We start from the raw sequence: 27,084 nt of genomic DNA, 5'->3' as shown, positions 1-27,084 counted from the left end.
TCCATTAACCAGGAAACCCTTGTTTCCCCCCCCCCCCCCCTTTTTGTCCGTAATTCCTAAATAGTTTGAGCCATAACCCCAAAAAAGCCAATCCTAACAAACCCTTTGTTGTATGGAAAGTTGTGGTATAATTTCAGAGAGATCCATCCACAGTTTCACAAGTGATTGTCTGGGAACTAGACAAACACCTTTTTAGGCCCCTTTTTGTCCCTTAATTCCTAAACTGTTAAGACCATGACCAGGAAAATCCATCCTTACCTTCATTTTGTGGTTATAAATGTTGTGTTTAAATTACATAGATTTTTATTTTTATTTACTTAAGTTATTGTCCAGAAACCAAATGTCTTTGGATGAAGACAACGTGATACCAACATGACCAAGTGTGTATAATACAAGAACAAGACTTTGTAAACACACCATTTTTTTTGCCAGATTTTTACAATAAAAAAATTGGAAAATTAAATAAGCATTAAATATTGCAATTTAAAAGAAATTCTGAATACAAAGTTTTGATTTAAAATGACAATTTTTTATTTTTGAGAAACCTATATTGTCTCAATTTAAACAATAAATAAAAGCATCTCAAAATTGTTAAGTGCCAGTCTTTGTAAGAATCAGGCAATTTAGGTAAAAAATAAAACATGATAAGAAAAACCCCACCGAGCTCATCATGCTTTATAATACTAACCATCATCCAGAGTTAAAAATTATTAGTCTTTCGTGTGTGTGTGTCAGATAATATCAAATAACTTGGTTAGAAAATTGGTTAGAATGATAGCAAATTACAGAGTTTTCTCCCCTTATTCGTTAGTTTCTAGTGCATTTCCACCAAATTGTATCTTCTATTACCAGAACAGAAAATGGAAATGAGTGTTATTTTTGTGCATCACTACATATTATGAACTGAAATCAATGTCAATTTGGGTGGGGTTTTTTTTGTCATGTTTTCACCACTGCCTGATTCTTAGGCAGACTGGCACTTAATTAACAATAGATTGATTCAAGGCTTCTTGCCTTAAAGTACAATAATGTAATTATCATAAATTGTCCTACCTTTAGATGGATTGAAGGCTTTTGGCCCAAAGTACAGTATTGTAATTATCATAAATTATCTTACCTTTTGATTGTATTTTTTCCAGATTTGGTGAAATAATGACACATTTTATCTTCCTTAATTTCAAATGTTTTGCAACTTCTCTTAAACCAAGCACCAGTCTTCGTTTTAACTTTGCCTGAAAATGAACAAATACATTTCAGTATACGGAAGAACATAACTTACTATATAAAAAGAAGCTAACAGTGTCATTGAAAGTTACAAGTGAGTTTCAATTATCTCCCTTTGATTAGTATTTCAATTATCTCCCTTTGATAGTATTTCAATTATTGGGTGTGTTTGGATATACGCCTGAGGCTTCCTATGGTTACCCATAGGTACCTATGGTTTGATATTTTATACACAAAATATCAAACCATAGGTACCTATGGGTAACCATAGGAAGCCTCAGGTGTATATCCAAACACACCCTGTATCTTAATCAGTTTGCTAGAATTAGTATTGGTTTTCAATTATCTTGTTGAAATAAACTTTTTATGTTTATTAGTTTAGTTTAAACATATTTTATTGTCCAAAAACATTGACAATAGGATTAGACACAAGTTTTGCAACTTAGAACGTCTTCTCCATAATAATATGTTTATTAATGGATGGTAACAAAATTTGAAAAACTCATCACCAAGGCGAAGTATTAATTTTATGTTAATATGTTATACTATTTTTCATTGGACCACACACATTTCATCACTCAACAAGGAAATAGACATATGAGTGTAGTAATCACGTCATGGAAATACCAAAACTCTAAATTATTCTTAAACATGTCATGGTGTAAACTTTATCACAAATATCAAGTCAATATCTTCAAACACGACTATCACCAGATGCTCAGCAGTGCACAGCTTGATATGACCACAGAGGTTAAACCCTGAACAGTTTGGCAAGTATGGACACAACATTCAAGCTTGATACAGCTATGCATTTGGATTGGGATTAAATAGTTGACACAGAATAGATTTCTGACACAGAATGATTGTGGTCTGAAAACTTAAAAATTTTACATTGAACATTTACCTTTTATGATCCAATATCCAAAATTTAAATACATAGTTAGATTCAGCAATGTTCAGCATATAAAAAAAAAACAAGAATTCAATTTTTGAGGAAATAAAACAAAGTTCAATTTTGAACCCTTTAAAACTTAGTGTGGAACAATTTGATAAAGGGGCCCATATATCAAATATATTTTCTTATCTTTGCAGTTTTATAAAAAGTGTTGACAACTGATTATTTAAGTGACCAAGGACCATAAATCTGCACAAAATTATCAGACAGGATAAAAAATAGAACTTAAACTGTAACTTGCCTTGATAAAACCATATATCAATTATATATTCATCTTCAAGAGTGACCAAAAAAGTGCAGAAAAATTATCATTTCAGTGAATCTTCTAAGTCCAAGGACTATAACTCTGCACAAAATCATAAGACCAGAAAAAAAATGCAAATTGAACTGTAACTTGTCATGATAATGCCATAAACAAATGACAGACAGACTTTTACTTTAATAGTCTTCTTTATTTATTTATTTTTTGGTGTTTTAATGCCACTTTTAAGCACCACATTTAGATTATTTTGTGGCAGACAGTTTTTAATGGTGGGGGAAGCTGGAGTGCCCTGAGAAAACCACCGATAGGAAAATTGACAATCCTAGAAAATTAAGAGTGGAGTCAAGTGCACCCCCACAAGCGGGTTTCTAACTCACAACCTCAGTGTTGACTGGCTAGTGATTACAGTAGTAACTACTAAGACGAATCGGCCACCAAGGCCCCAATTATCTTCTTTATCTTTTAACGACTGACCTTAGAGGGATCTTTGTGGTACATTCTGTCCTGGAATCTGACCAGATCTTGTAGTAAGGTGGTGGCACATTCATCAATATCTTTATCTAAGACTTGATTACAATATCTGTAATTAGAAAATCAATTATCACGAATAAGGTTAAAGGTTAACTCAGCTGATTCAAAATAGTTATTAAAGAAGAAAAGTGATAAGGTTAACCAAATTATATGTCATGCTTTTTCTATTTGCACTGTATTCTATATGTCCAACAAACACAGTTATTTCATAGTTTATTTCTTTTGGACAAATAGTTCAAACAAAAAAACTCCCCCCAAAAGACTTTTACAGTGAAGTTTAAATGCAACTTTCATGACAAATTTTATAGAAATTGTAAATAAAATCCCCCAATTTATATAATCAAAGTGCTTGTTAGCACAGAAGGGTAGAGATTGTGTTAATTTATTGGTGGAAAGTGAAATTAAATATTGCATTGAAAAAACTACAATTCTGGACAAAGGAAGGTAACTCCATGTTTAAAGATGACTTTAACAATGACATCATTTGTATTTTTGGAACAGATATTAGATTCCTGCACCTTGCAAAAGTTATGTTATGTTCTTTATAGGTGTAAATTAATACTTTAATTTTCTGGAAATGATCATGGATATGATGTATAGAATGTTCTAATCAATGCTCTATATTTTGTTTTTTAAACAATAGTGCACACGTTGAAATGTCTTGCCTTCTGTACTAATCATTGATATTATGTTGATAGTCCTAAGTATAAAGCTATATTACAACTGTCACATAAACTTAACATTAATCAAGATAACTAAACAAAGACCAATGAACCTTGAAAACGAGGTCAAGGTCAAATGAACCATACCAGGTAGACATGTACAGCTAACAATGCTCCCATATAACATATATAGTTGACCTATTACTTATAGTTGAAGAAAAATAGACCAAAACACAAAAACTTAACACTGTGCAATGAACCGTGAAAATGAGGTCATGGTTAAATAGCCTGCACGACTGACATAAAGATCATAAAATATTTCCATACACCAAATATAGTTGACCTATGCCATATAATATTAGATAAAAAGACCAAAACTCGCAAACTTAACTTTGACCATTGAACCATGAAAATGAGGTCGAGGTCACATGACATCTGCCCACTAGACATGTACACCTTACAAACATTCCATACAACAAATATAGTAGACCTATTGCATTTAGTATGAGAAAAACACACCAAAACACACAAACTTAACTATAACCACTGAACCATGAAAATGAGGTCAAGGTCAGATGATACCTGCCAGTTGGACATGTACACCTTACAGTCCTTCCATACACCGAATATAAAAGCAATATTGCTTATAGTATCTGAGATATGGACTTGACCATAAAAACTTAACCTTGTTCACTGATCCATGAAATGAGGTAGAGGTCAAGTGAAAACTGTCTGACAGACACGAGGACCTTGCAAGGTACGCACATTTCAAATATAGTTATCCTATTACTTATAATAAGAGAGAATTCAACATTACAAAATTATTTTTTTTTCAAGTGGTCACTGAACCATGAAAATGAGGTCAAGGACATTGGACATGTGACTGACGGAAACTTCATAACATGAAGCATCTATATACAAAGTATGAAGCATCCAAGTCTTTCACCTTCTAAAATATAAAGCTTTTAAGAAGTGAGCTAACGCCGCCGCCGCCGGATCACTATCCCTATGTCGAGCTTTCTGCAACAAAAGTTGCAGGCTCGACAAAAAGTAGTCACATCTTAAGAAGATGATTATAATTAAATAGATAAATAAACTCACTCTCTAAATCTTCTGCTGTGTATCTTTTTAACCACATCCTTCCCAACTGCCCCTGCTATAGGACTATTGACCTCTGAACTTAATGGACTGGTTCCTGGAGACAGTGGACTCATGCTGATAGGTGAAGTCTGACTGACTGGAGACAGGTTGGCACTTCCTGGGGTACCAGTGTATTCAATTGAACTCTTTGTACTCATGGCTGTAATGACATAATAATGTAGAATTATATAGATAAACTTTCCATTAATATTGAAATGTGTGCAAACAATGAGGTCAAAAGAAATTCTGGCCAATATCAACAAATTTACTTATTCAAGTGATTCATAAAAAAAAAAGAATACATTGACCCTTTCTTGTTATGGCCAACTACGTAATTTAGGCCAATATTACATACTTGTAGTAAGATTTGCTTTAGGGTTTATCTTTTGAGGGATCAATTAGTTGAGATGAAGGTTTTTTTAAAGAAACTATATGAAGAATTAGAAAATACAGTGACTGATATAAACTTAATCCCAAATCCTGTTTTTTTTAATAAATCTTGACCAAATGTGAAATTACGAAATGTTAAAATAACATTTATGCAAATTCAATGTTGATATTATATTAAGATCTTTACCTCTCTCTCTTTCTCCTTCAGTAACTTGTTAATATCATTGGATTTTTTAGTGGGTAAAACATGTATTTACTATTGAAACTTCATCGGTATTGATTCTAGACTCCAGATGAAATTGAAAATAACACCTGATGAAATTTTAGAGAAATATCAGTGGAGAAAACCTGAGGGATAAAATCATTTTGTGTCCATAATGACAGTTCAGACATTTCTTAAGAAAGTAGAAAAAAATGGATAACTGTTTTTGTCTATAAAACAAGGCAACATGTTTGTATGGTAACATGTCTGTATGGTAACATGTCTGTATGGTAACATGTCTGTATGGTAACATGTCTGTATGGTAACATGTCTGTACAGTATGGCAATATTTTAAAATAGTAAGTGTCAAACCTCCCAGTATTTAAGTTTATCAAAGAGTCATCAAAGTTATAAGTAAATCCAATAGTCACTGTTCTTACATTTATAATTTTATATAATTAGTGTGTATTACCAATCAAACAAATTATTTTGAACTTATTCTAACAAGCTTTCACCATGCTCCATGCAAACATTAATGTTATAAAATAGTGGATGATTCTTAGAGTTATCTTCCTTGGTCCATCAAAATCAATGTTTTTACTTGTATAAGTACTAATACTTGTTTTGTGATTACTTACCATCTTGAGACAGGTCACTTTCAGCACTCACAACACCAATACCAACAGCTGCTCTGGAAATATAGAAGTCAAATATAGAACCTACATCAGATAATATCTTCTGAACCAATCATTACCAAAATCAGAAGGGTAAAAATTTGTATCTGAACAATTTTAATTTTTAAAGAGGCATGTTTTTCTACCAACAACAAATTGAAGTGTTAATACCGGTATAACTAAGTGATGAAGATAGCTATAAACCAAACCTAATGTTTGCACCTGTCCCAAGTCAATAACATCTAGCATGTAAGTCTTGTATGGCTTTTTTGGTTCAAATATTTGTTTCCCAATTGAGTATCAAATCAATTTCACTGAACACATATACATTATCATTTAGGACCCAGTTGTAGCTCGCTTCTGACCGATGGATTTTCTCTCTGGGTTAAAGACCCATCGATGGCCTTCCTCTGTTCTTGCTCATTGGTTGGGTTCTGACGGAGGGATTTTCTCTCTGGGTTAACGACCAATCGATGGCCTTCGTCTGTTTTTGCTCATTGGTTGGGTTCAACTCTCTTTGACACATTCCCCATATCCATCCTCAACTCTATTTAGTAATTATTTGTGACAAGTTACTCTGTCCTTTATGCCATATTGGGTTATTTTCCTGGGTGTAAAATTTTGTGATTTTCATTTCATAAGGTTTACAAAATATTTTGGTGAATTTGGAATTAATATCAATACCATGTATACTTTAAAATTGGCGGAATTTATTTAGTAATTCTGTTCTATCAGGGAAAATAAGTGAAAAATTAACATGATTTACACCCCACAAAAAATAACCAGCTATACAGTAATACTTACTCTGTTGATCCAGATTCTGTTCCTTCTAACATCTTTAAATGTTTCTTTTCTTCTCTCTCTTTCAATATTACCTGCAATAAAAAAAAAATATGTATGGGGTAAAAGGTCATATAAAAATAAAGGAGATTTGGTATAACTGCCAATAAGACAACTAACTACCAGGAGGAAAGTTGGCCAAAATATAATATACTTTCTTGAAAGCTGTTAACAAAAATGTTCATCAAAAAGATTTCATATACAAACAAGACGGATGTATTACTCCATACCATCATAAAGACTGATAAAATTAAGGGGGACACAGATGATGACTATGTTGCATAAAACTTCATGCAGTGACATATTTAGAGAACTGTTAAAGTAACACGACCAAAATTCAAGTTATGTGGTAATAAGCATTATGTATAAGTTTTATAACATTTGGTTGAGGCAAACTAAATTAGACAACGGAAACTTATTTTGGGATGTACGAAAAAAATAGACAAGAGTAACCCTTTTTGCCCCCATTGCCTAGTGGCAGGTGCATGTAAAGTTCTAAATATGACACAGACACAAAGACAATAACAACAGTGTATATGTAATTCTAATGCAATTTGTATGTAACAATTTTTTTCATTGGCAAAAAGTTGCGGTCAAATCCACAGTTGACCATGCATAACTTAGGAAGGACAACCATTTTGAAATGATTGAATCAACAAATTTCGATTACTACTATACAATCGAAATTAAAACAACACCTACCTCGAATTCCCCGTTTTATTGTAATTTTATCCTGATTTGAAGCGTACAGGTAATGTAATAACCTCCAGTTTGTAAGTTTTTATTTGTATGACATCGAGTTTACCCATGACGTCTTTGTGCCAAAATCATTCATGAAGTTTCGCTGATTTTTTTTATTTGTCAAAATTATACATTTTTCCAAGTTTTATCGTATTATTTCTTTTTGAAATGCATTTAAATCGGAATAACAGTACTGTAGTTAAAGAGTTGCCACCATCAATTTTGATTTGACGGTTGCAAATCTCTGTTGTACTGTTTCCGCTACGCATCGCCAGTAAAACTGCATTTGCGATCGTCAAATCTACAATTGATGGTGGCAACTCTTAAACTACAGTACTGTTATTCCTTAAATGTTATACTCTAACCTTTTTCAATGGACTAGGTTTCTTTGCCTTTGGTGTTTCTCTTTCTTTTCCACGTTTGATAGGAGCACTGGCATCTAATACATTGTGACCTCCTTTGGATTTCTACAAAAACAATAAACATTTCTTTTAAATATAAATAAAATTTGCATAAGTGCCATCTGGTATAATCTATATACAAAATAACAAGAGAAACACATATGAACCACACAATCAAGTATGTTTAATTTTTTTTGTGATAGGAAATTAAACATTATAATTGTTCAGCTGGTCCATAGTCAAGAATCTAGTTAGGGTTAGTACTGTAAAATACAAGTACCTAAATATTACAATAATTTTAAAGTAAAGAAATAGAACTAAATATTAAAAGTAAATTTCCAGCACTACATATTTTTAGTACAGAAATAGTACCTATGCAGAAGTAGCTGTGTACTACTTAGTTTATATGTGTGTAGTATTATTTCATCATGATGACATTACATACAAGTATCATATGATTGTGTAATTTTGACTTGACATTACATACAAGTATCATATGATTGTGTTATTTTGACATGACATTACATACAAGTATCATATGATTGTGTTATTTTGACATGACATTACATACAAGTATCATATGATTGTGTTATTTTGACTTGACATTACATACAAGTATCATATGATTGTGTTATTTTGACATGACATTACATACAAGTATCATATGATTGTGTTATTTTGACTTGACATTACATACAAGTATCATATGATTGTGTTATTTTGACATGACATTACATACAAGTATCATATGATTGTGTTATTTTGACATGACATTACATACAAGTATCATATGATTGTGTTATTTTGACTTGACATTACATACAAGTATCATATGATTGTGTTATTTTGACTTGACATTACATACAAGTATCATATGATTGTGTTATTTTGACATGACATTACATACAAGTATCATATGATTGTGTTATTTTGACATGACATTACATACAAGTATCATATGATTGTGTTATTTTGACTTGACATTACATACAAGTATCATATGATTGTGTTATTTTGACTTGACATTACATACAAGTATCATATGATTGTGTAATTTTGACATGACATTACATACAAGTATCATATGATTGTGTTATTTTGACATGACATTACATACAAGTATCATATGATTGTGTTATTTTGACTTGACATTACATACAAGTATCATATGATTGTGTAATTTTGACATGACATTACATACAAGTATCATATGATTGTGTAATTTTGACATGACATTACATACAAGTATCATATGATTGTGTTATTTTGACATGACATTACATACAAGTATCATATGATTGTGTAATTTTGACTTGACATTACATACAAGTATCATATGATTGTGTTATTTTGACATGACATTACATACAAGTATCATATGATTGTGTAATTTTGACATGACATTACATACAAGTATCATATGATTGTGTTATTTTGACTTGACATTACATACAAGTATCATATGATTGTGTTATTTTGACATGACATTACATACAAGTATCATATGATTGTGTTATTTTGACATGACATTACATACAAGTATCATATGATTGTGTAATTTTGACTTGACATTACATACAAGTATCATATGATTGTGTTATTTTGACATGACATTACATACAAGTATCATATGATTGTGTAATTTTGACATGACATTACATACAAGTATCATATGATTGTGTTATTTTGACTTGACATTACATACAAGTATCATATGATTGTGTAATTTTGACTTGACATTACATACAAGTATCATATGATTGTGTTATTTTGACATGACATTACATACAAGTATCATATGATTGTGTAATTTTGACATGACATTACATACAAGTATCATATGATTGTGTTATTTTGACTTGACATTACATACAAGTATCATATGATTGTGTTATTTTGACTTGACATTACATACAAGTATCATATGATTGTGTTATTTTGACATGACATTACATACAAGTATCATATGATTGTGTTATTTTGACATGACATTACATACAAGTATCATATGATTGTGTTATTTTGACTTGACATTACATACAAGTATCATATGATTGTGTTATTTTGACATGACATTACATACAAGTATCATATGATTGTGTAATTTTGACTTATTTTAGAATATAACATCTATGACTGTAATCCATGACAACATCAAATATATGGAAAACCAACAAAAGGTTCATTCAAAATTCCGATTGTAATTTTGTTGGGTTGTACAAGGTTTAAACAGTTGCAAGTTTGTGCCTTGTTCAATGCTTTTAAATGTAATATAACAAGTAACTGCGAGCAACTGCTCACTGATGATACCCCTGCCGCAAGTGGATAATATTAATAGTGTAAAAATATGCAAGTGTTCGGTAAACAGGAAGTTGTCGAGTGATGAATCTGAAAACGCATCACACGGTATAGCTGACTTATATAAATCCTGAAACCAAATTTCAGGACTTATATAAATCCTGAAACCAAATTTCGGAAATCCTTGTATTGTAGTTCCTGAGAAAAATTAACTAAAATTTTCAACTTCGCTCTCATTTGTAAAATCATACAAGTGTTCGGTAAACAGGAAGTTGTCAAGTGATCAATCTGAAAACGCATCACACTGTATAGCTGACTTTAATAGATAAACCCTGAAACCAAATTTAAGAAATCCTTGTATTGTAGTTCCTGAGAAAAATGCGACGAAAAATATTCATAGGACGGACGGACAGACTAACGGACGGACGGACTAACAGATGGACGGACTGACAGACATAGGTAAAACAGTATACCCCCCCTTTTTTAAAGCGGGGGTATAATTACAAAATTAAGCATTCAAATTATAGAAGTTTCTTACACAAATACTACTAAGATGAGAAACTTTTATTGTGTCTACTGTGCATTCATTATTATTTGTTGGATACCAAATTTTATGTATTTTGTGGTACAGGCTTAAGCGAAACAAGAAATTTTCTATTCGCTTGTATTAAGACTTCGGCAATGCCACAAATTAAACATCCACGAACATCTAAGTTTTCCTTAATCAATGAAAGTTGGTCACAACTAAAAATAAATGAATCCCCAGTAATATGTCATATTGTGTCTGTTTGCAGCTTAAGCCCCCTTTTCCCTTTTCTGTTCATATTTTGATACAGTTGGACAAAGAAGTACTAATTGGCTTACCTGTACTTCTTTTTTCTTTGGTTGTTCTGTTTTGACTTTTTGTTCTATCCTAGCGGCAGATGTTAAGCTAATTGTCGTCTTTTTTTGCTGCAAAAACAAATTGTATTTTGATTAATCTGTTGGTTCATTTTTTACTAAGCAATAAAAAAAAACAGAATATAAAGATGGGTTTTAAAGGATTAATTTCCAGAACACGTTTCTTCCAATCTCTTTGATGGAACCCTATGCTAATGTTTCTTAATCATAAGTTGTAAAAAAATCTGTACAGCTTTCAATGTTGTCAAATTTGTTTGTCATGTTTACTATAGACTGATTACAGATAAATGAAATAATTTAATTTATAGAAACCCATCATAGGCTGGTAGATAGTGAAATGATTTGAAAGCCTGAGTTATAGACACATCTAAGCAATATGTATTAGTGAACTATCTCCTACCCATCATAGGCTGGGAACTAGTGAAATGATTTGAAAGCCTGAGTTATAGACATGTCTAAGCAATATGTATTAGTGAACTACCTCCAACCCACCATAGGCTGGGAACTAGTGAAATGATTTGAAAGCCTGAGTTATAGACATGTCTAAGCAATATGTATTAGTGAACTACCTCCAACCCACCATAGGCTGGGAACTAGTGAAATGATTTGAAAGCCTGAGTTATAGACATGTCTAAGCAATATGTATTAGTGAACTACCTCCAACCCACCATAGGCTGGGAACTAGTGAAATGATTTGAAAGCCTGAGTTATAGACATGTCTAAGCAATATGTATTAGTGAACTACCTCCAACCCACCATAGGCTGGGAACTAGTGAAATGATTTGAAAGCCTGAGTTATAGACATGTCTAAGCAATATGTATTAGTGAACTACCTCCAACCCACCATAGGCTGGGAACTAGTGAAATGATTTGAAAGCCTGAGTTATAGACATGTCTAAGCAATCCTTATAACTGAATTACCTCTAGCGCATCAATTACTGCCCCAAGATCTAATGATACATTTTGTTTTGATTTTTTCCCAGAATTCTGAGTTTTTGGATTAACTTTTAATATTCCTGGTGTCTGTCCTTTCTCTTCTTTGTTACTTTTTTGTCCTGTGGTTTTTAGACATTGTTCTTTCAACATTTGCTGTTCTAGACCTATCTCAGCCAGTTCATTCTCAGCTGCCGTGTTGAGTATATCTTTCCTCTTCCTTCTTCGTCTACTGGCTCTTGTTCCCTTGTCTTCTGTAATATAAAGGATTTCATGTAAAACTAGAGGTTTGCAAAGATTACTGGTAAGTATTTATTGTATACATGTATAAGCTATCCATAAAAGGCTATACAGACATCCTGAGGTGCATAATTCACATATTGGATTAACTTCTATACAAGCACCCAAAAATGTCAGGAGTGTGACAACTGTCTTTAAACATGTACCAAATTTATATAATGCTTTTCATCTTACATTGTTATTCATTTTTCAGAAGCACCTGTTCCATAGAGAAGAAAAACATTTATTGCAGATGTGATAATCTATATGTTGAATCTACACACTTGATTTTTAGATGTCAGGAGTGTGACACTTTTTTTTATACATTCAATGACATTGTTTAAATTTTAATTACATATTCAAAAAAATGATCCATTGTTACTTGGTGTCAAAATTTTGATAGAAGAAGGTTAGTAAATACAAAATTTAAACAATATATGTCATTGAATGTATAAAAAAAGTGTCACACTCCTGACATCTAAAAATCAAGTGTGTAGATTCAACATATAGATTATCAGGTGCTTCTGAAAAATAATTTGTGCAATGATAACACCAATCTATAATCTACAAAACCTAGTATTGAAGAATGATTATAAACCATCTTCATAATTTTTACTCAACATGTAAATTATTAAAAAAAAATCCTGTCACTCAAAAAGCGTCACACTCCTGACAAATTTGACATGTTTTTTTAATAAAACTTTTGGCTGGTACAAGATATCTAAATGAAATTTGGCTGCAAGTTAGCTGGTATTGAGCTTGTTGGTTTGACATTTAATTTACTTTCCTAAATATAATGGGGGAAACAATATGCCCCAATATGTTAAAATCTTCATTTTTTCTGATTCCACCCTTATGTTGATTAAAAAAAAAAGAGAACATATTCTATATATTCAATAATTTCATGAAATTTCGATAGAATTGCCTGCTGGTTTTTGATACTTTTCTTCCAACATGTGATAAATGCATTCATATTATATATTTTTTGATATATATGATATGTGTCAAATATGTCAGGAGTGTGACAAAATCCCAGAAATGGATGCTTTTCTAAAAAGATGATTACTTTAAAAGTGTAGCCTATATTGGTATATTTTTTTTTGCTGATTGTTACCAAAAGTTGCGTCATTAATGGAAAGGTGTTTTTGTTAATATTCTTAAGTAATTTTTTTCTGTATTTAAACTTTTATAACCAGGTCATTCATAATCTGCCATACATAAAGTGCTAAAACAGGATTTCTTTCAAATTGATGGCAATAATGTATAGAGAATTTGGTATCCAAATGTTCCTTAATCAACCTGGCATTAATAGGAAATATGTTTATGCTTTTAATGTACTCTTAATTGATGTAAATCATGTGTATATGTTTAGTTGTATTTGTTCAAATTACTGATTTTGTTAGTTATTAAAAGTTAAAATTATTCTTAATGTCTTAATGCTTTGTCTGGACACTTTAAAAGTTTCATAAAATAAATTATATGGTGAATGTGGTGAGACAAATCCTGAACCCCAAAAAATATGTTTATTTTTGACCATGCTCGTCACACTTTTGCCTCATTTTTTCTGATTCCACCCGTATCTTATCTTACCCAGACTAGAGTTATCTTTCCTTGGAGAATCTTCAGAGGAACTTGTTTTATTTGTTTCTACTAAAGAAGGCCTGCTAACAGGCACCTGGAAAGAAATCAACACAAAGTTATTTATAATTTTTTTGCCAAACAAATTATTTAAACATTTTCTGTCATGTCTGTCATGTCTGTCATGTCTGTTACTAATTCAAATTATTGTGCAGTCTAGTCAACTTTTACACAAATAACAGGTATACAAATAATTTTTTGCTTCATTTGTACATGTACAAATAAAGTCTCCTGTTACCCCACTTCCATGTTGAGCAAGCCATTATATGAATATTTCTGTTTCCTAACCAGTTCATGTTGGTGTTCTTTTTGCAGTTCACCTTTCAATTATGTCCATTTCTTTAAGAATTTAGAGACAATAATTTATATCAATAACTAAAGTTTCAAGTGTTTGGAGTAATTTCAACATAAACACAATATATGTACATTGTTGGGAAATATGATTTGCATTTGTACTTGCTACAAAACAAGAGAAAAGCTCACCGTAGACTCCTGTCCTGTTTCTAAAGCTCATACAAATACATTTGTACTCGCTACGAAACAAGAGAAAAGCTAAGCGTAGACTCCTGTCCTGTTTCTAAAGCTCATACAAATACATTTGTACTCACTACGAAACAAGGGAAAAACTCAGCGCAGACTCCTGTCCTGTTTCTAAAGCTCATACAAATACATTTGTACTCGCTACGAAACAAGAGGAAAGCTCAGTGTAGACTCCTGTCCTGTTTCTAAAGCTCATACAAATACATTTGTACTCGCTACGAAACAAGAGAAAAGCTCAGTGTAGACTCCTGTCCTGTTTCTAAAGCTCATACAAATACATTTGTACTCGCTACGAAACAAGAGAAAAGCTCAGTGTAGACTCCTGTCCTGTTTCTAAATCTCATACAAATACATTTGTACTCGCTACGAAAAAAGAGAAAAGCTCACTGTAGACTCCTGTCCTGTTTCTAAATCTCATACAAATACATTTGTACTCGCTACGAAACAAGAGAAAAGCTCACCGTAGACTCCTGTCCTGTTTCTAAATCTCATACAAATACATTTGTACTCGCTACGAAACAAGAGAAAAGCTCACCGTAGACTCCTGTCCTGTTTCTAAATCTCATACAAATACATTTGTACTCGCTACGAAACAAGAGATAAGCTCACCGTAGACTCCTGTCCTGTTTCTAAATCTCATACAAATACATTTGTACTCGCTACGAAACAAGAGAAAAGCTCACCGTAGACTCCTGTCCTGTTTCTAAATCTCATACAAATACATTTGTACTCGCTACGAAACAAGAGAAAAGCTCACCGTAGACTCCTGTCCTGTTTCTAAATCTCATACAAATACATTTGTACTCGCTACGAAACAAGAGAAAAGCTCACCGTAGACTCCTGTCCTGTTTCTAAATCTCATACAAATACATTTGTACTCGCTACGAAACAAGAGAAAAGCTCACCGTAGACTCCTGTCCTGTTTCTAAATCTCATACAAATACATTTGTACTCGCTACGAAACAAGAGAAAAGCTCAGTGTAGACTCACTGTTTTGTCCTGTTTCTAAAGCTCATACAAATACATTTTATATTTTTCGACAGCATACGTACATATGAATGTATTGTATATTTATGTGACAGTGTTCATGACAGAGGACATTTAAACAAGTGCAATAAATCTTTTGGTTGTCAAATGTTACTTTAGTTATCTCAGACATTTGAACAATGTTAAATATCAAACCTTTGAGGGAGCATTGTCAGATTGTCACTTTTAGTCAGACTTGCTCTCAAACTTAAACTGGAGGTCTGATTTTGTTAATGAGTTGGCCCAAAATCACACGAATATAAAAAGTTTAAGCATGAGGTATGATAAGAGACATTAATTTTTTAAGTTTTGCACTTTAAATTTAGAAGAAGTGAATATTTCACATCATGTAGAAATACTAATGCAAATTATTGTTGAATTATCTCCCTTATATCATACTATTACAATGTTTATGCTATACATGTTTTGACCAATTATTTTTCAAATGTTATCTATGGACTTATGGACTACTAGAGCATCATCAACATAAGCCAGATGTATAATTAGAATAACCAACATTGATATCTGGCTAAAAATCAAAATAACCAATATTGATAGCTGGCTAAAAATCAAAATAAGGGCTATTCCATTTAAACATAGATCAACCCCCAGGAAGGCATTTTGAAACCACTTCTAGTGGTGGGTGCCCTTTTCAAAGTTTTGATGAGGACAATCCTTCAAAATTTGTAAAAATGCTTCTCTGGGTGGCTGCCCTATTGTCATAGTGCCTTCCTGGGGGTTGATGTATGTTTAAATGGAATAGCCCTAACCAATATTGATAGCTGGCTAAAAATCAAAATAACCAATATTGATAGCTGGCTAAAAATCCAAACTTACAGTCTGTAAAATGGCACTATAAGATATTCCTACTCCTGAAGACTTATTGTTTAAAGCTTTAGCACTACTCAAGTCAGGGAATTCTTCCACATCTTCAAAATGTAGTTCCACTTCCTGTTGTGGTTCATATTCAGCCTCATCTTGAGAATCTGCTGGGTCATCTGGGTTCTTCTTTTTCCGTTTTCTTCGTCGTCTACGTTTCTTTTTTCCCTGTGTTCCACTCTCACCTTCTGTTTCTAAATTCTGTCCCGTTTCACTCTTATTGCCCTCCTGCAGATTGTTTTTATTAAAGTTTGATTCATGTGATTGTTTTCTTTCACTGCGTAAATTTTTAGTCCTTGAAAATCCATAATCATTTTCATCTATGGAAGTAGTTCCTTTCCTGGAGAAGCCTCTTGTTTCTTCATCAGAGTTTATCTTTCCCATCTGTTTCACCTGATTTTGTTTTGTTTGTATGTCTCCCTGAAATTTATTCCTTACTTCTGATTTTTTGTTGGCTTGTTTGTTGATATGTTGATTATTTAAATCATATGTATTAGAAGTGATTCTATTGGCTAATTGAGAATCATGTGATCTGTTTCCAGGATTAGAAGTGTTTCTATTGGCTAATTGAGAATCATGTGATCTGTTTCCAGGATTAGAAGTGTTTCTATTGGCTAATTGAGAATCATGTGATCTGTTTCCAGGATTTTGTTTGTTTCTGTTTTGATTATTTGATGATTTTTGTTGTCCTGTTTTTAAGTTTTCTGCACTATTCTGATTATCTTGGTTTATCACAGGTCTTGGACTAGGTTCTTTTTGAGCAATGAAAGCATAGGAAAACTTTTGCTGCGGAACAGTTGCAGCATGAACTATAGATGGATCATCTGATTGGATAGAATTAGAGGTCATGGTCATTGACAGTGTAGAATCAGATTGTGTACCAATAGTTATCTGGTTTCTTTTATGAAGTGGACTTGAGTAACCACTGTCTGAATTAAGATCTCTATTGTCATGTATATTCCTTCTATGTGATTTACGATATAATGAACTAGGGTGCTCTTCTAAAGTCTTATAGGCAAAGTTCTCAGAAAAATCTAAAAAATAATCAATTGTTATTTATCAATATAATATTTAACCAGAATTCTTTTTTCTTAGTTATGTAATTAAAATAACTAAACTTAAGTTCAACATCAGAAAAATCTGGAGAACAATTATGTTTTTCCTTGTAAATGAACTAATCTTGCTAATACAATTTTTCATTTTAGTATAATCTGTTGCTTATTGGTTGTGATTTGTTGATGTGGTGTCTTAGTGTTACTCTTTTTTTTAATGTTAATTAGATAAGACAGTTATAAATGTTGGTTTTCCTGTTTGAATTGTTTGACACTGGAAATTTCTTTTTAGGCCTTTTATAGCTTGCTATTCTATATGAGTCACGGCTATGTGTCGAAGGCCGTACTTTGATCTATATTTGTTTATTTTTAACACATTATGACTTGGATGGTTGTCTTGTTTGCACCAATACCACATCTACTATTTTCTTTATATCACCAATTTTTTCATTAATTACTTAATCAATTTGTTTTTTAATGGTGTAAATAATTCCCCAAAATAAACATATCAAACCTGTTTGTATTTCCCGCTCATACAGAACTAAAACAGGAGCTCTCGGAGAATCATTCTTAGCTCCTCCCTTTTTGCCTGAATTTGTTCTTCTTCGCTGAAAAAAAACCAAGAACACTTTTAAAAGCCATCTGTAACTAATTTTTGTGTATTATAATGTTTAGTTAATCATTCAATCAATTCAAACTACTAAACTAAGTCCTTAGAGCAAGTTTTTAACATTTAATTAACATTACTGACAAAAATTGAGGCCAAGTCTTGCATTATTTCAATGGATAACAGTCTCATGACACAATTATAATTAATTTGTGTTCAATATAACATTAGTCATACATGAGTTATGGCACTTACTTTACCAATGCCACTAATTGATCAAAGAAAAACCTGGTTTGCTGTGAATTTAGCCACATTTTTTAAAAATATTACATGTCTATTAGAAACATCTGTTTGTTATGTTTCCTGTCTATTAGAACTCTCTGTATGTTATGTTACCTGTCTATTAGAACTCTCTGTGTGTTATGTTACCTGTCTATTAGAACTCTCTATGTTATGTTACCTGTCTATTAGAACTCTCTGTATGTTATGTTACCTGTCTATACGAACTCTCTATGTTATGTTTTTTTTGTTTTTTTTGGCACTCACACCACATCTTCCTATATCTATGTTACCTGTCTATTAGAACTCTGTATGTTATGTTACCTGTCTATTAGAACTCTGTGTTTGTTATGTTTCCTGTCTATTAGAACTCTCTGTATGTTATTTTACCTGTCTATTAGAACTCTCTGTATGTTATGTTACCTGTCTATTAGAACTATCTGTTTAGTTATGTTACCTGTCTATTAGAACTCTCTGTTTGTTATGTTACCTGTCTATTAGAACTCTCTGTTATGTTACCTGTCTACAAGAACTCTGTATGTTATGTTACCTGTCTACAAGAACTCTGTATCTGTTATGTTACCTGTCTATTAGAACTCTCTGTATGTTATGTTACCTGTCTATTAGAACTCTCTGTGTGTTATGTTTCCTGTCTATTAGAACTCTCTGTGTGTTGTTTCCTGTCTATTAGAACTCTGTATGTTATGTTACCTGTCTATTAGAACTCTCTGTGTGTTATGTTTCCTGTCTATTAGAACTCTCTGTGTGTTATGTTTCCTGTCTATTAGAACTCTCTGTGTGTTGTTTCCTGTCTATTAGAACTCTGTATGTTATGTTACCTGTCTATTAGAACTCTGTATGTTATGTTACCTGTCTATTAGAACTCTCTGTGTGTTATGTTACCTGTCTATTAGAACTCTCTGTGTGTTATGTGTCCTGTCTATTAGAACTCTGTATGTTATGTTACCTGTCTATTAGAACTCTGTATGTTATGTTTCCTGTCTATTAGAACTCTCTGTGTTATGTTTCCTGTCTATTAGAACTCTGTTTGTTATGTTACCTGTCTATTAGAACTCTCTATGTGTTATGTTTCCTGTCTATTAGAACTCTCTGTGTGTTATGTCACCTGTCTATTAGAACTCTGTGTGTTATGTTACCTGTCTATTAGAACTCTGTGTGTTATGTTTCCTGTCTATTAGAACTCTGTATGTTATGTTACCTGTCTATTAGAACTCTCTGTGTGTTATGTTACCTGTCTATTAGAACTCTCTGTGTGTTATGTTTCCTGTCTATTAGAACTCTCTGTGTGTTATGTTACCTGTCTATTAGAACTCTCTGTATGTTATATTACCTGTCTATTAGAACTATGTATGTTACGTTACCTGTCTATTAGAACTCTCTGTGTGTTATGTTACCTGTCTATTAGAACCCTCTGTGTGTTATGTTACCTGTCTATTAGAACTCTGTATGTTATGTTACCTGTCTATTAGAACTCTGATTGTTATGTTACCTGTCTATTAGAACTCTCTGTTTGTTATGTTTCCTGTCTATTAGAACTCTCTGTGTGTTATGTTACCTGTCTATTAGAACTCTCTGTGTGTTATGTTACCTGTCTATTAGAACTCTCTGTATGTTATGTTACCTGTCTATTAGAACTCTCTGTGTGTTATGTTTCCTGTCTATTAGAACTCTGTATGTTATGTTACCTGTCTATTAGAACTCTGTTTGTTATGTTACCTGTCTATTAGAACTCTCTCTGTTATGTTACCTGTTGATTAGAACTCTCTGTTTAGATATGTTAACTGTCTATTAGAACTCTCTGTTTGTTATGTTACCTGTCTATTAGAACTCTGTGTATGTTATGTTACCTGTCTATTAGAACTCTGTGTTTGTTATGTTACCTGTCTATTAGAACTCTCTGTGTGTTATGTTACCTGTCTATTAGAAATCTCTGTACGTTATGTTACCTGTCTATTAGAACTCTGTGTTTGTTATGTTACCTGTCTATTAGAACTCTCTCTGTTATGTTACCTGTTGATTAGAACTCTCTGTTTAGATATGTTACCTGTCTATTAGAACTCTCTGTATGTTATGTTACCTGTCTATTAGAACTCTCTGTTTAGATATGTTACCTGTCTATTAGAACTCTCTCTGCTATGTTACCTGTTGATTAGAACTCTCTGTTTAGATATATTACCTGTCTATTAGAACTGTTTGTTATGTTACCTGTCTATTAGAACTCTCTGTTATGTTACCTGTCTATTAGAACTCTTTGTTTGTTATGTTACATGTCTATTAGAACTCTCTGTTTGTTATGTTACCTGTCTATTAGAACTCTCTGTTTTCCTCCCACTATCATCTGTTCCGATACTCTCGTTAGATCTCCATACATTATTATTATTATTGTTACTGTTTTTGTCTCTTTGATTTCGTCTGCGTCTGCTGGTTGATGGGAAATAATTGCTGTTGATATCATTTTCACCCTCACTGGGCATGACAGGAAGTGATGTCATATTATTGATGAGATAATTATTTGGAGGTGGCATGAACTGATTGTAATATGGATCTTGATGTGGTGGTGGTGAGGAGAATGGGAACAAAGGTGGTTCTGAAAATTTGTTTGGAGTAGGAAATCTGTTTCCGTTGTGACCTGAAATAATAAAAAAAAATCTAAAAATAACTTCCTTATCATGATTAAACCATAGGTTGAAAGTTTACAAGATAAAAGTTAAACTAAAGTTATCAAATTATCAAAGATTCATTCTACAGGACACCATGGTCTAGATTTAACTATACATGCTACATGAATGGTTGTATACAGGATTTTGAATTAAATCTTTTTTAGACTTTTGTAACAGAACATTCCATTGTAATTAAAAAATTTGGCAAATATGTGGTCTGAGACCACCATTGTCGTCCCTTGACAGTGGTTTACTTGCCACTAATTTTTATTCCCCTTCCAAATTTATTTCTCCATGTTCAATGCCTCAAATTGCAAGTAGGGGGATAAAATTACACTGTAAAAATATTTGGGTCCAGAATTTTAAAGGAAAGTAGTGATTTGGTCCAGCTGAAAAAGGTTGAAAATGAGCACTTCGGAAGCTGTCAAAAGATTTCAAGACGCCCTAAACATAAAATTGTCCATATTTTGAGTTAGAGGCGATGAAGTTTTCTATAAATTTGATATGATTTGTCCCAAAAGTAGTACAACACACTGTAAAAGTTTCTTTGAGAAAGCGCAGGTGGGATTTTTTTTATTTTCATTTATGTTCTAAAGGAAATGCACTACGAATTTATTGTGTTCTCGGACCATGTGTCATTCACAATGGCCTATCTGCAAAGGACACACTTGAACATTGTAGACATTCAAGACAACAATCTCTAATTTGTTGATCTTGCATTACTGATCTTTTAGTCTGTTAAGTTTCTCTCTATCTTCTTTAGTTTTTGCTCAAAACATAAAGTGGGTAACAAATCCTCATTTACAGAGTTCTTGAAATCTTTTTTCCCCTAGTGGTCATTGAGAAAAATATGGTGGTCCTCACCAATATTTCTACTACTATTTGCAAAATACTAAAATTGGGCTGGTCCTTTGCAAATTTTGGTGGTCAAAATCCCTAGAACCACCACTGTTTGAGAACTCTGTTAGCATATTTTAAATTTCATATAGATGTATGTCAAAGTATATAATGTATGTCAATGTTTGTCAATGTTTGTCAATGTATGTCAAAGTATGTCAAAGTATGTCAAAGTATGTCAATGTATAAGTATGTCAAAGTATGTCAATGTATGTCAAAGTATGTCAATGTATGTCAATGTATGTCAATGTTTGTCAATGTTTGTCAATGTTTGTCAATGTTTGTCAAAGTATGTCAAAGTATGTCAATGTATGTCAATGTATGTCAGCGTATGTCAGTGTATGTTAATGTATGTCAATGTATGTCAGTGTATGTCAGTGTATGTCAATATTTGTCAATGTATGTCAATGTATGTCAATGTATGTCAAAGTATGTCAATGTATGTCAATGTTTGTCAATTTATGTCAATGAATGTCAGTGTATGTCAATATATATCAATGAATGTCAGTGAATGTCAATGTATGTCAATGTATGTCAATGTATGTCAATGTATGTCAATGTATGTCAATGTATGTCAATGTATGTCAATGAAGGTCAGTGTACATGATGTATGTCAATGTATGTCAAACCTGAATTGTTTCTATTTCCAAATCTGTTTGGTCTTTGATGTTTGGACCAGTTGCCATGGTTTCCACCAAGTCTGAAAATAAAATAAAATTGGTTTTATATGAATACTGTTAATATGGAATAAAAAAAAAACATAAAAGGATTTTGGGCTTTCCAATTGCTTCTGTTGGTGTAAGCGTATAATGGTCACCTTAAACATGGGTCTATTTATCAGTTAACCACAGATTGAGCCTATATTTTGACGCCATGAAAGAGAGATCCTAGGACCACTTTGTCTTGAAAAAGGAGGTAAGACCTGTTGATGACCTTCTGCTGTTGTTTTTTCTATGGTTGGGTTGTTGTCTCTTTGATACATTCCCCATTTCCATTCTCAATTTTATTAATTACTTTCTTCCTGTCAACCTACCCCATTTTAAACCCCTCACCTATTTTATTTAGCTTATTTTTTAAGTACAATGAAAGTCACATGGCTTCCTTAAAGACTCAAGATTAAAACTTCTAACTTAAATGTCACAATGTTAACTTTTATATTAACATGTCACATGATTAAAGCATTTCTTTGAAAGTTTTTTATTTGAAGCAGTATTTTTTTGGAAGATCTCTTTTCAAGTAGTGACAGATGAAATATAAACCAAATCTGTTCTCCATGTAACAAACCCTTCATATCTTAAAGTAGATATACTTTGTTCATGTTGTTTGGGTGCTGTCCCAATCTCACCTGTTTCCATTGAAATCTGGCTGTACAAATGGAAAGCAGTTGGTCATATAAGTAGGAATAGTTTGTATGGGTGCTGTCCCAATCTTACCTGTTTCCATTGAAATCTGGCTGTACAAATGGAAAGCAGTTGGTCATATAAGTAGGTATTGTTTGTATGGGTGCTGTCCCAATCTTACCTGTTTCCATTAAAATCTGGCTGTACAAATGGAAAGCAGTTGGTCATATAAGTAGGTATTGTTTGTATGGGTGCTGTCCCAATCTTACCTGTTTCCATTGAAATCTGGCTGTACAAATGGAAAGCAGTTGGTCATATAAGTAGGTATTGTTTGTATGGGTGCTGTCCCAATCTTACCTGTTTCCATTGAAATCTGGCTGTACAAATGGAAAGCAGTTGGTCATATAAGTAGGTATTGTTTGTATGGGTGCTGTCCCAATCGGAGGGCCATAATTACGAGGTATAAATACTGCTGCATTCGCTGATAAACCAGCTGCATGATCATTTCCCTGCAATTTAATAATAAAATGAATGGTTAATTAGTAACAATATATCTCGCCTGTATTTCAACAATGGCAACTTTTTAGTAAAAACATACATCATTAAAGGGGAAGAACTCTTTAAAGAGTTAACTGACAAACTCACAAAGGACGAGTAGGTTTCAAAGCAGATAATCTTTTTAATTGGTACAGATGAAAACAATGACAGATTCCAATTGCCAAAAGATGACAAAAACACATTCAATCACTCTTTAGACTAGGTGAGCTATAAATGGCTTTTCTGAAGCTAAAATGCCATTTTGAGAATTTACAAATGAGCAAAAATATTGTACCATGTACATTGTACATGTATGTATACTGTGAATTCAGAAATTGCATTCAGTTACTATAGAGCAGGTTATTTTAGCGCAGAGAACAAAATCACCAAAATAAAATTAAATTCCGCCAATTTAAAAGTGCACATGTATAAATGTAAAGTCTTGATATATTAGTTTTGGTTTCCCATCAAAATAATTTGAGTACCTTATCATGCTTATACAGTATTATCGAGAATTAGCTTAAAATGAGTGATTAAATACTTCAATTTCAGGAAAATCTGCACATGTATACATGTACCAGCTGACATGTACATACAATGTCAGATAACAGAATGCTAGCTTCTCACAGGATACAAGTTTAATCTAGGCAATGGACATACATGTATGAAAGGTTCTGGACCAACAATGTCAGAATGTCAAATATCAGAATGACAGCTTCTCATTGGGTTCAAGTTTACTCTAGGACATGGAAGGCCTAGGACAATGTAGGACTGTTGACCAAAAATACTAATACCATTCCAAAGCACTATAAATCATATCTTACTACACTCATATTTTGAGCCTAAAATTGTTAAATGATCATGAACTGCTTTTTTTATCTAAAATTATTTTAAAATTTTTAATATCTTTTTACTGCTGCTGGGTTGCCGTCAGAAACTTGTCACATGAGCTGCTGCTGTAAACAGTTTAATTTCTTTTTAAAACTTTTAAATAAATTCATACATTTTTTAAAAAGACTGCTTTAAACATGTTAAATCTGACTGAAAATTTGATTGTTTTAAGCTATGCCAAATCAAAGTAAAAACCATTTTGTTTATGTGCTACATGTGCATGTGAGTCCAGCTCTTACAGTGCTTTCTCTGAATCATGCAAATACAGACTAATCACTTTATAATGTGGCATACCAGTTTTAAAATAACATTACCCCCCTTGAAAATGGACTGTCATGACTGTTGTGAAATTAACATTTAAATATTACTGTTGATATAAATTATTGATAAAAATAATTGTTTTACATGTCATCATGGTCATAATATCTATTTACTTTATTGTGCTTTAATTTGTTAAAGATATTCACAGATTTTTATAAATTTGCAACTTATCATTTACTTTTAGAGCTTTTCTATTGATCTTGCTCTTGTAAAATTAGTTCTGAGATTAATATTTGTTTAATTGCATACTGCATGTACTGCATGTACTGACCGTGCAAGGGCTGTATAGCCAGTCAAGGTCGTTAAAAACATCGATTCTAATATGACGTCCTTATTACGCTTTGTAAACACAGCCTATTCTAATTCAAATAGAACATGGGCTGCACGTGATTGACGTCACAATTGAAATTGCAACGTCAGATGAATTTTGAACAACGCCAGATATCATAAATGGACATTTTTGTTGGTGTTGCTCGCTAGGAAATTAAATAGAAACATTCTAAAAGTAAGTTTAAATGCTTCTGTTCTTTTTTTATTGATAAACTGCTGATTTCCTATAACGTTTTTGGCTCATGAAATCAAAATGGTGACATTCCGAGCGTCTACTATAGGTCCGCTTTGAAGTGAAAGAGTTCAAATATTCCTATTAGAATCGAAATAATTCTATCCTGCCATGCTCTATGCTCATTTTAACATGGGTAGACATTATATTTGTAAACATTTAATACCTCGCTAAAGCTCGGTATTAAGATATTAACAAATATAATGCCTAACCATGTTAAAATGAGCATAGAGCATGGCAGGATAGAATTATTTCTTAATTAGAGAGCCACAGTCTATTACAGAGACTTTTTACGGTACCAGGTTAGTGCTTTTATGAAAGAAAAGATATAAGCAACACTGCTTGTCGACACTAGTCACTCTGCAGATTAGCTTAACATATAGAAAGCTTGATGGTCTTGCACAGACCTTACCAGTAACTGTAAGATGACATTGTTATATATACAAAATGTCTATCTTCAGTCCTGCTGGTCTTGCACAGACCTCACCATATTTTGTCACTTTTATGTGAGTTTTAACTTATTCACATTTGAATACTTTTATCTTTATAATCATGATAATATTGTTGATATTTGCTAAATTGTAATTTATTTTAATAAACTATGAAAACTTGCTAGTGTTAAGTCATATAAAGCCACATATGAAGGATCAGAGACTCAGGATTCCGATACCTACTCTTTACACAGTGTGGGGTAAAATATGTAAAGTTGACACAGAAAATACTGACAATGTAAAAAAAACCTCCGGTTACAATATCATGCTCATCTATAGTCATTTATATGTTGTTTTAATACTAAAATTGTCTGTATTGGGATCACGCCTCTATTGTGCTCTTTCCAATAAAATATTGAATTGAATTGAATTGAATAGTCCAAATAATTATGACGTCTGGGAAGGCTTCTTTAAATTTTTGCTTTGAAACCTTCCTGCCAAGATGTAAGGCGTCAAAGAAAAAAATATAATAGCCTTTCAAGATGTCATACTTATTTGGACTAGCTTATCATTTTATTTCTTCCTGCTCAGTTGTTTTTTATTTGGTTAGCAATGGTTAAATGTGTTCAGTTTTTTTAACAAATACTAAAATAGTCTAAGATCAGTACTTTCTTTTTTTGACATATAGAACAACAAAGATAAATACTTGAAATAGTTAAAAAGTAACAGTTTATGGAAAACTGTTTCCACTTCTCAGGTGGTGTGGGTCAAGAGATAAATGATAGCATTAGGATTAGCCATTACGCAATATTATTGGTCAGCGTTAGTATTTGAACCAACCTGGGGGTCCATGATAAAGTTTATAGATTGTGCCATGGAATTTCAATCTTTTTAAGTGTTGCAATCTTCTTCATTGTCACGACAAAACAGTTTTGACGAATCTGTGCATTCCTACGTTGCAAAAGTTATCG

At 32.4% G+C, this 27,084-nt stretch overlaps 1 protein-coding gene across 3 annotated transcripts in view; it reads right to left on the bottom strand.

Annotated features, from left to right (window-relative positions):
* Positions 1 to 27,084, bottom strand: part of LOC134718943 (selenocysteine insertion sequence-binding protein 2-like) — a 42,464-nt gene extending 15,380 nt beyond the window's left edge. Inside the window, exons 1-15 of one of the 3 annotated variants that reach the window (XM_063581802.1) lie at positions 26,954 to 27,084; positions 23,729 to 23,880; positions 22,661 to 22,731; positions 20,775 to 21,103; positions 18,082 to 18,175; positions 16,474 to 17,549; positions 14,023 to 14,107; positions 12,142 to 12,407; positions 11,185 to 11,271; positions 7,987 to 8,088; positions 6,845 to 6,915; positions 6,005 to 6,057; positions 4,736 to 4,934; positions 2,916 to 3,021; positions 1,118 to 1,232 (exon numbers count right to left, since the gene is read on the bottom strand). In XM_063581802.1, the coding sequence (XP_063437872.1) occupies positions 1,118 to 1,232; positions 2,916 to 3,021; positions 4,736 to 4,934; positions 6,005 to 6,057; positions 6,845 to 6,915; positions 7,987 to 8,088; positions 11,185 to 11,271; positions 12,142 to 12,407; positions 14,023 to 14,107; positions 16,474 to 17,549; positions 18,082 to 18,175; positions 20,775 to 21,103; positions 22,661 to 22,731; positions 23,729 to 23,880; positions 26,954 to 26,989 (2,842 nt within the window). In that variant the 5' untranslated portion in view covers positions 26,990 to 27,084. Of the gene's footprint in view, positions 1 to 1,117; positions 1,233 to 2,915; positions 3,022 to 4,735; positions 4,935 to 6,004; positions 6,058 to 6,844; positions 6,916 to 7,986; positions 8,089 to 11,184; positions 11,272 to 12,141; positions 12,408 to 14,022; positions 14,108 to 16,473; positions 17,550 to 18,081; positions 18,176 to 20,774; positions 21,104 to 22,660; positions 22,732 to 23,376; positions 23,655 to 23,728; positions 23,881 to 26,953 lie in introns of those variants that run through there. The other 2 variants (XM_063581805.1, XM_063581804.1) reach the window with 2 other exon arrangements.

Source organism: Mytilus trossulus, chromosome 5, assembly GCF_036588685.1.
Source record: "Mytilus trossulus isolate FHL-02 chromosome 5, PNRI_Mtr1.1.1.hap1, whole genome shotgun sequence".
Classification (NCBI taxonomy): Eukaryota; Metazoa; Mollusca; class Bivalvia; order Mytilida; family Mytilidae; genus Mytilus; species Mytilus trossulus.
This window is presented reverse-complemented; position numbering and strand designations above follow the sequence as displayed.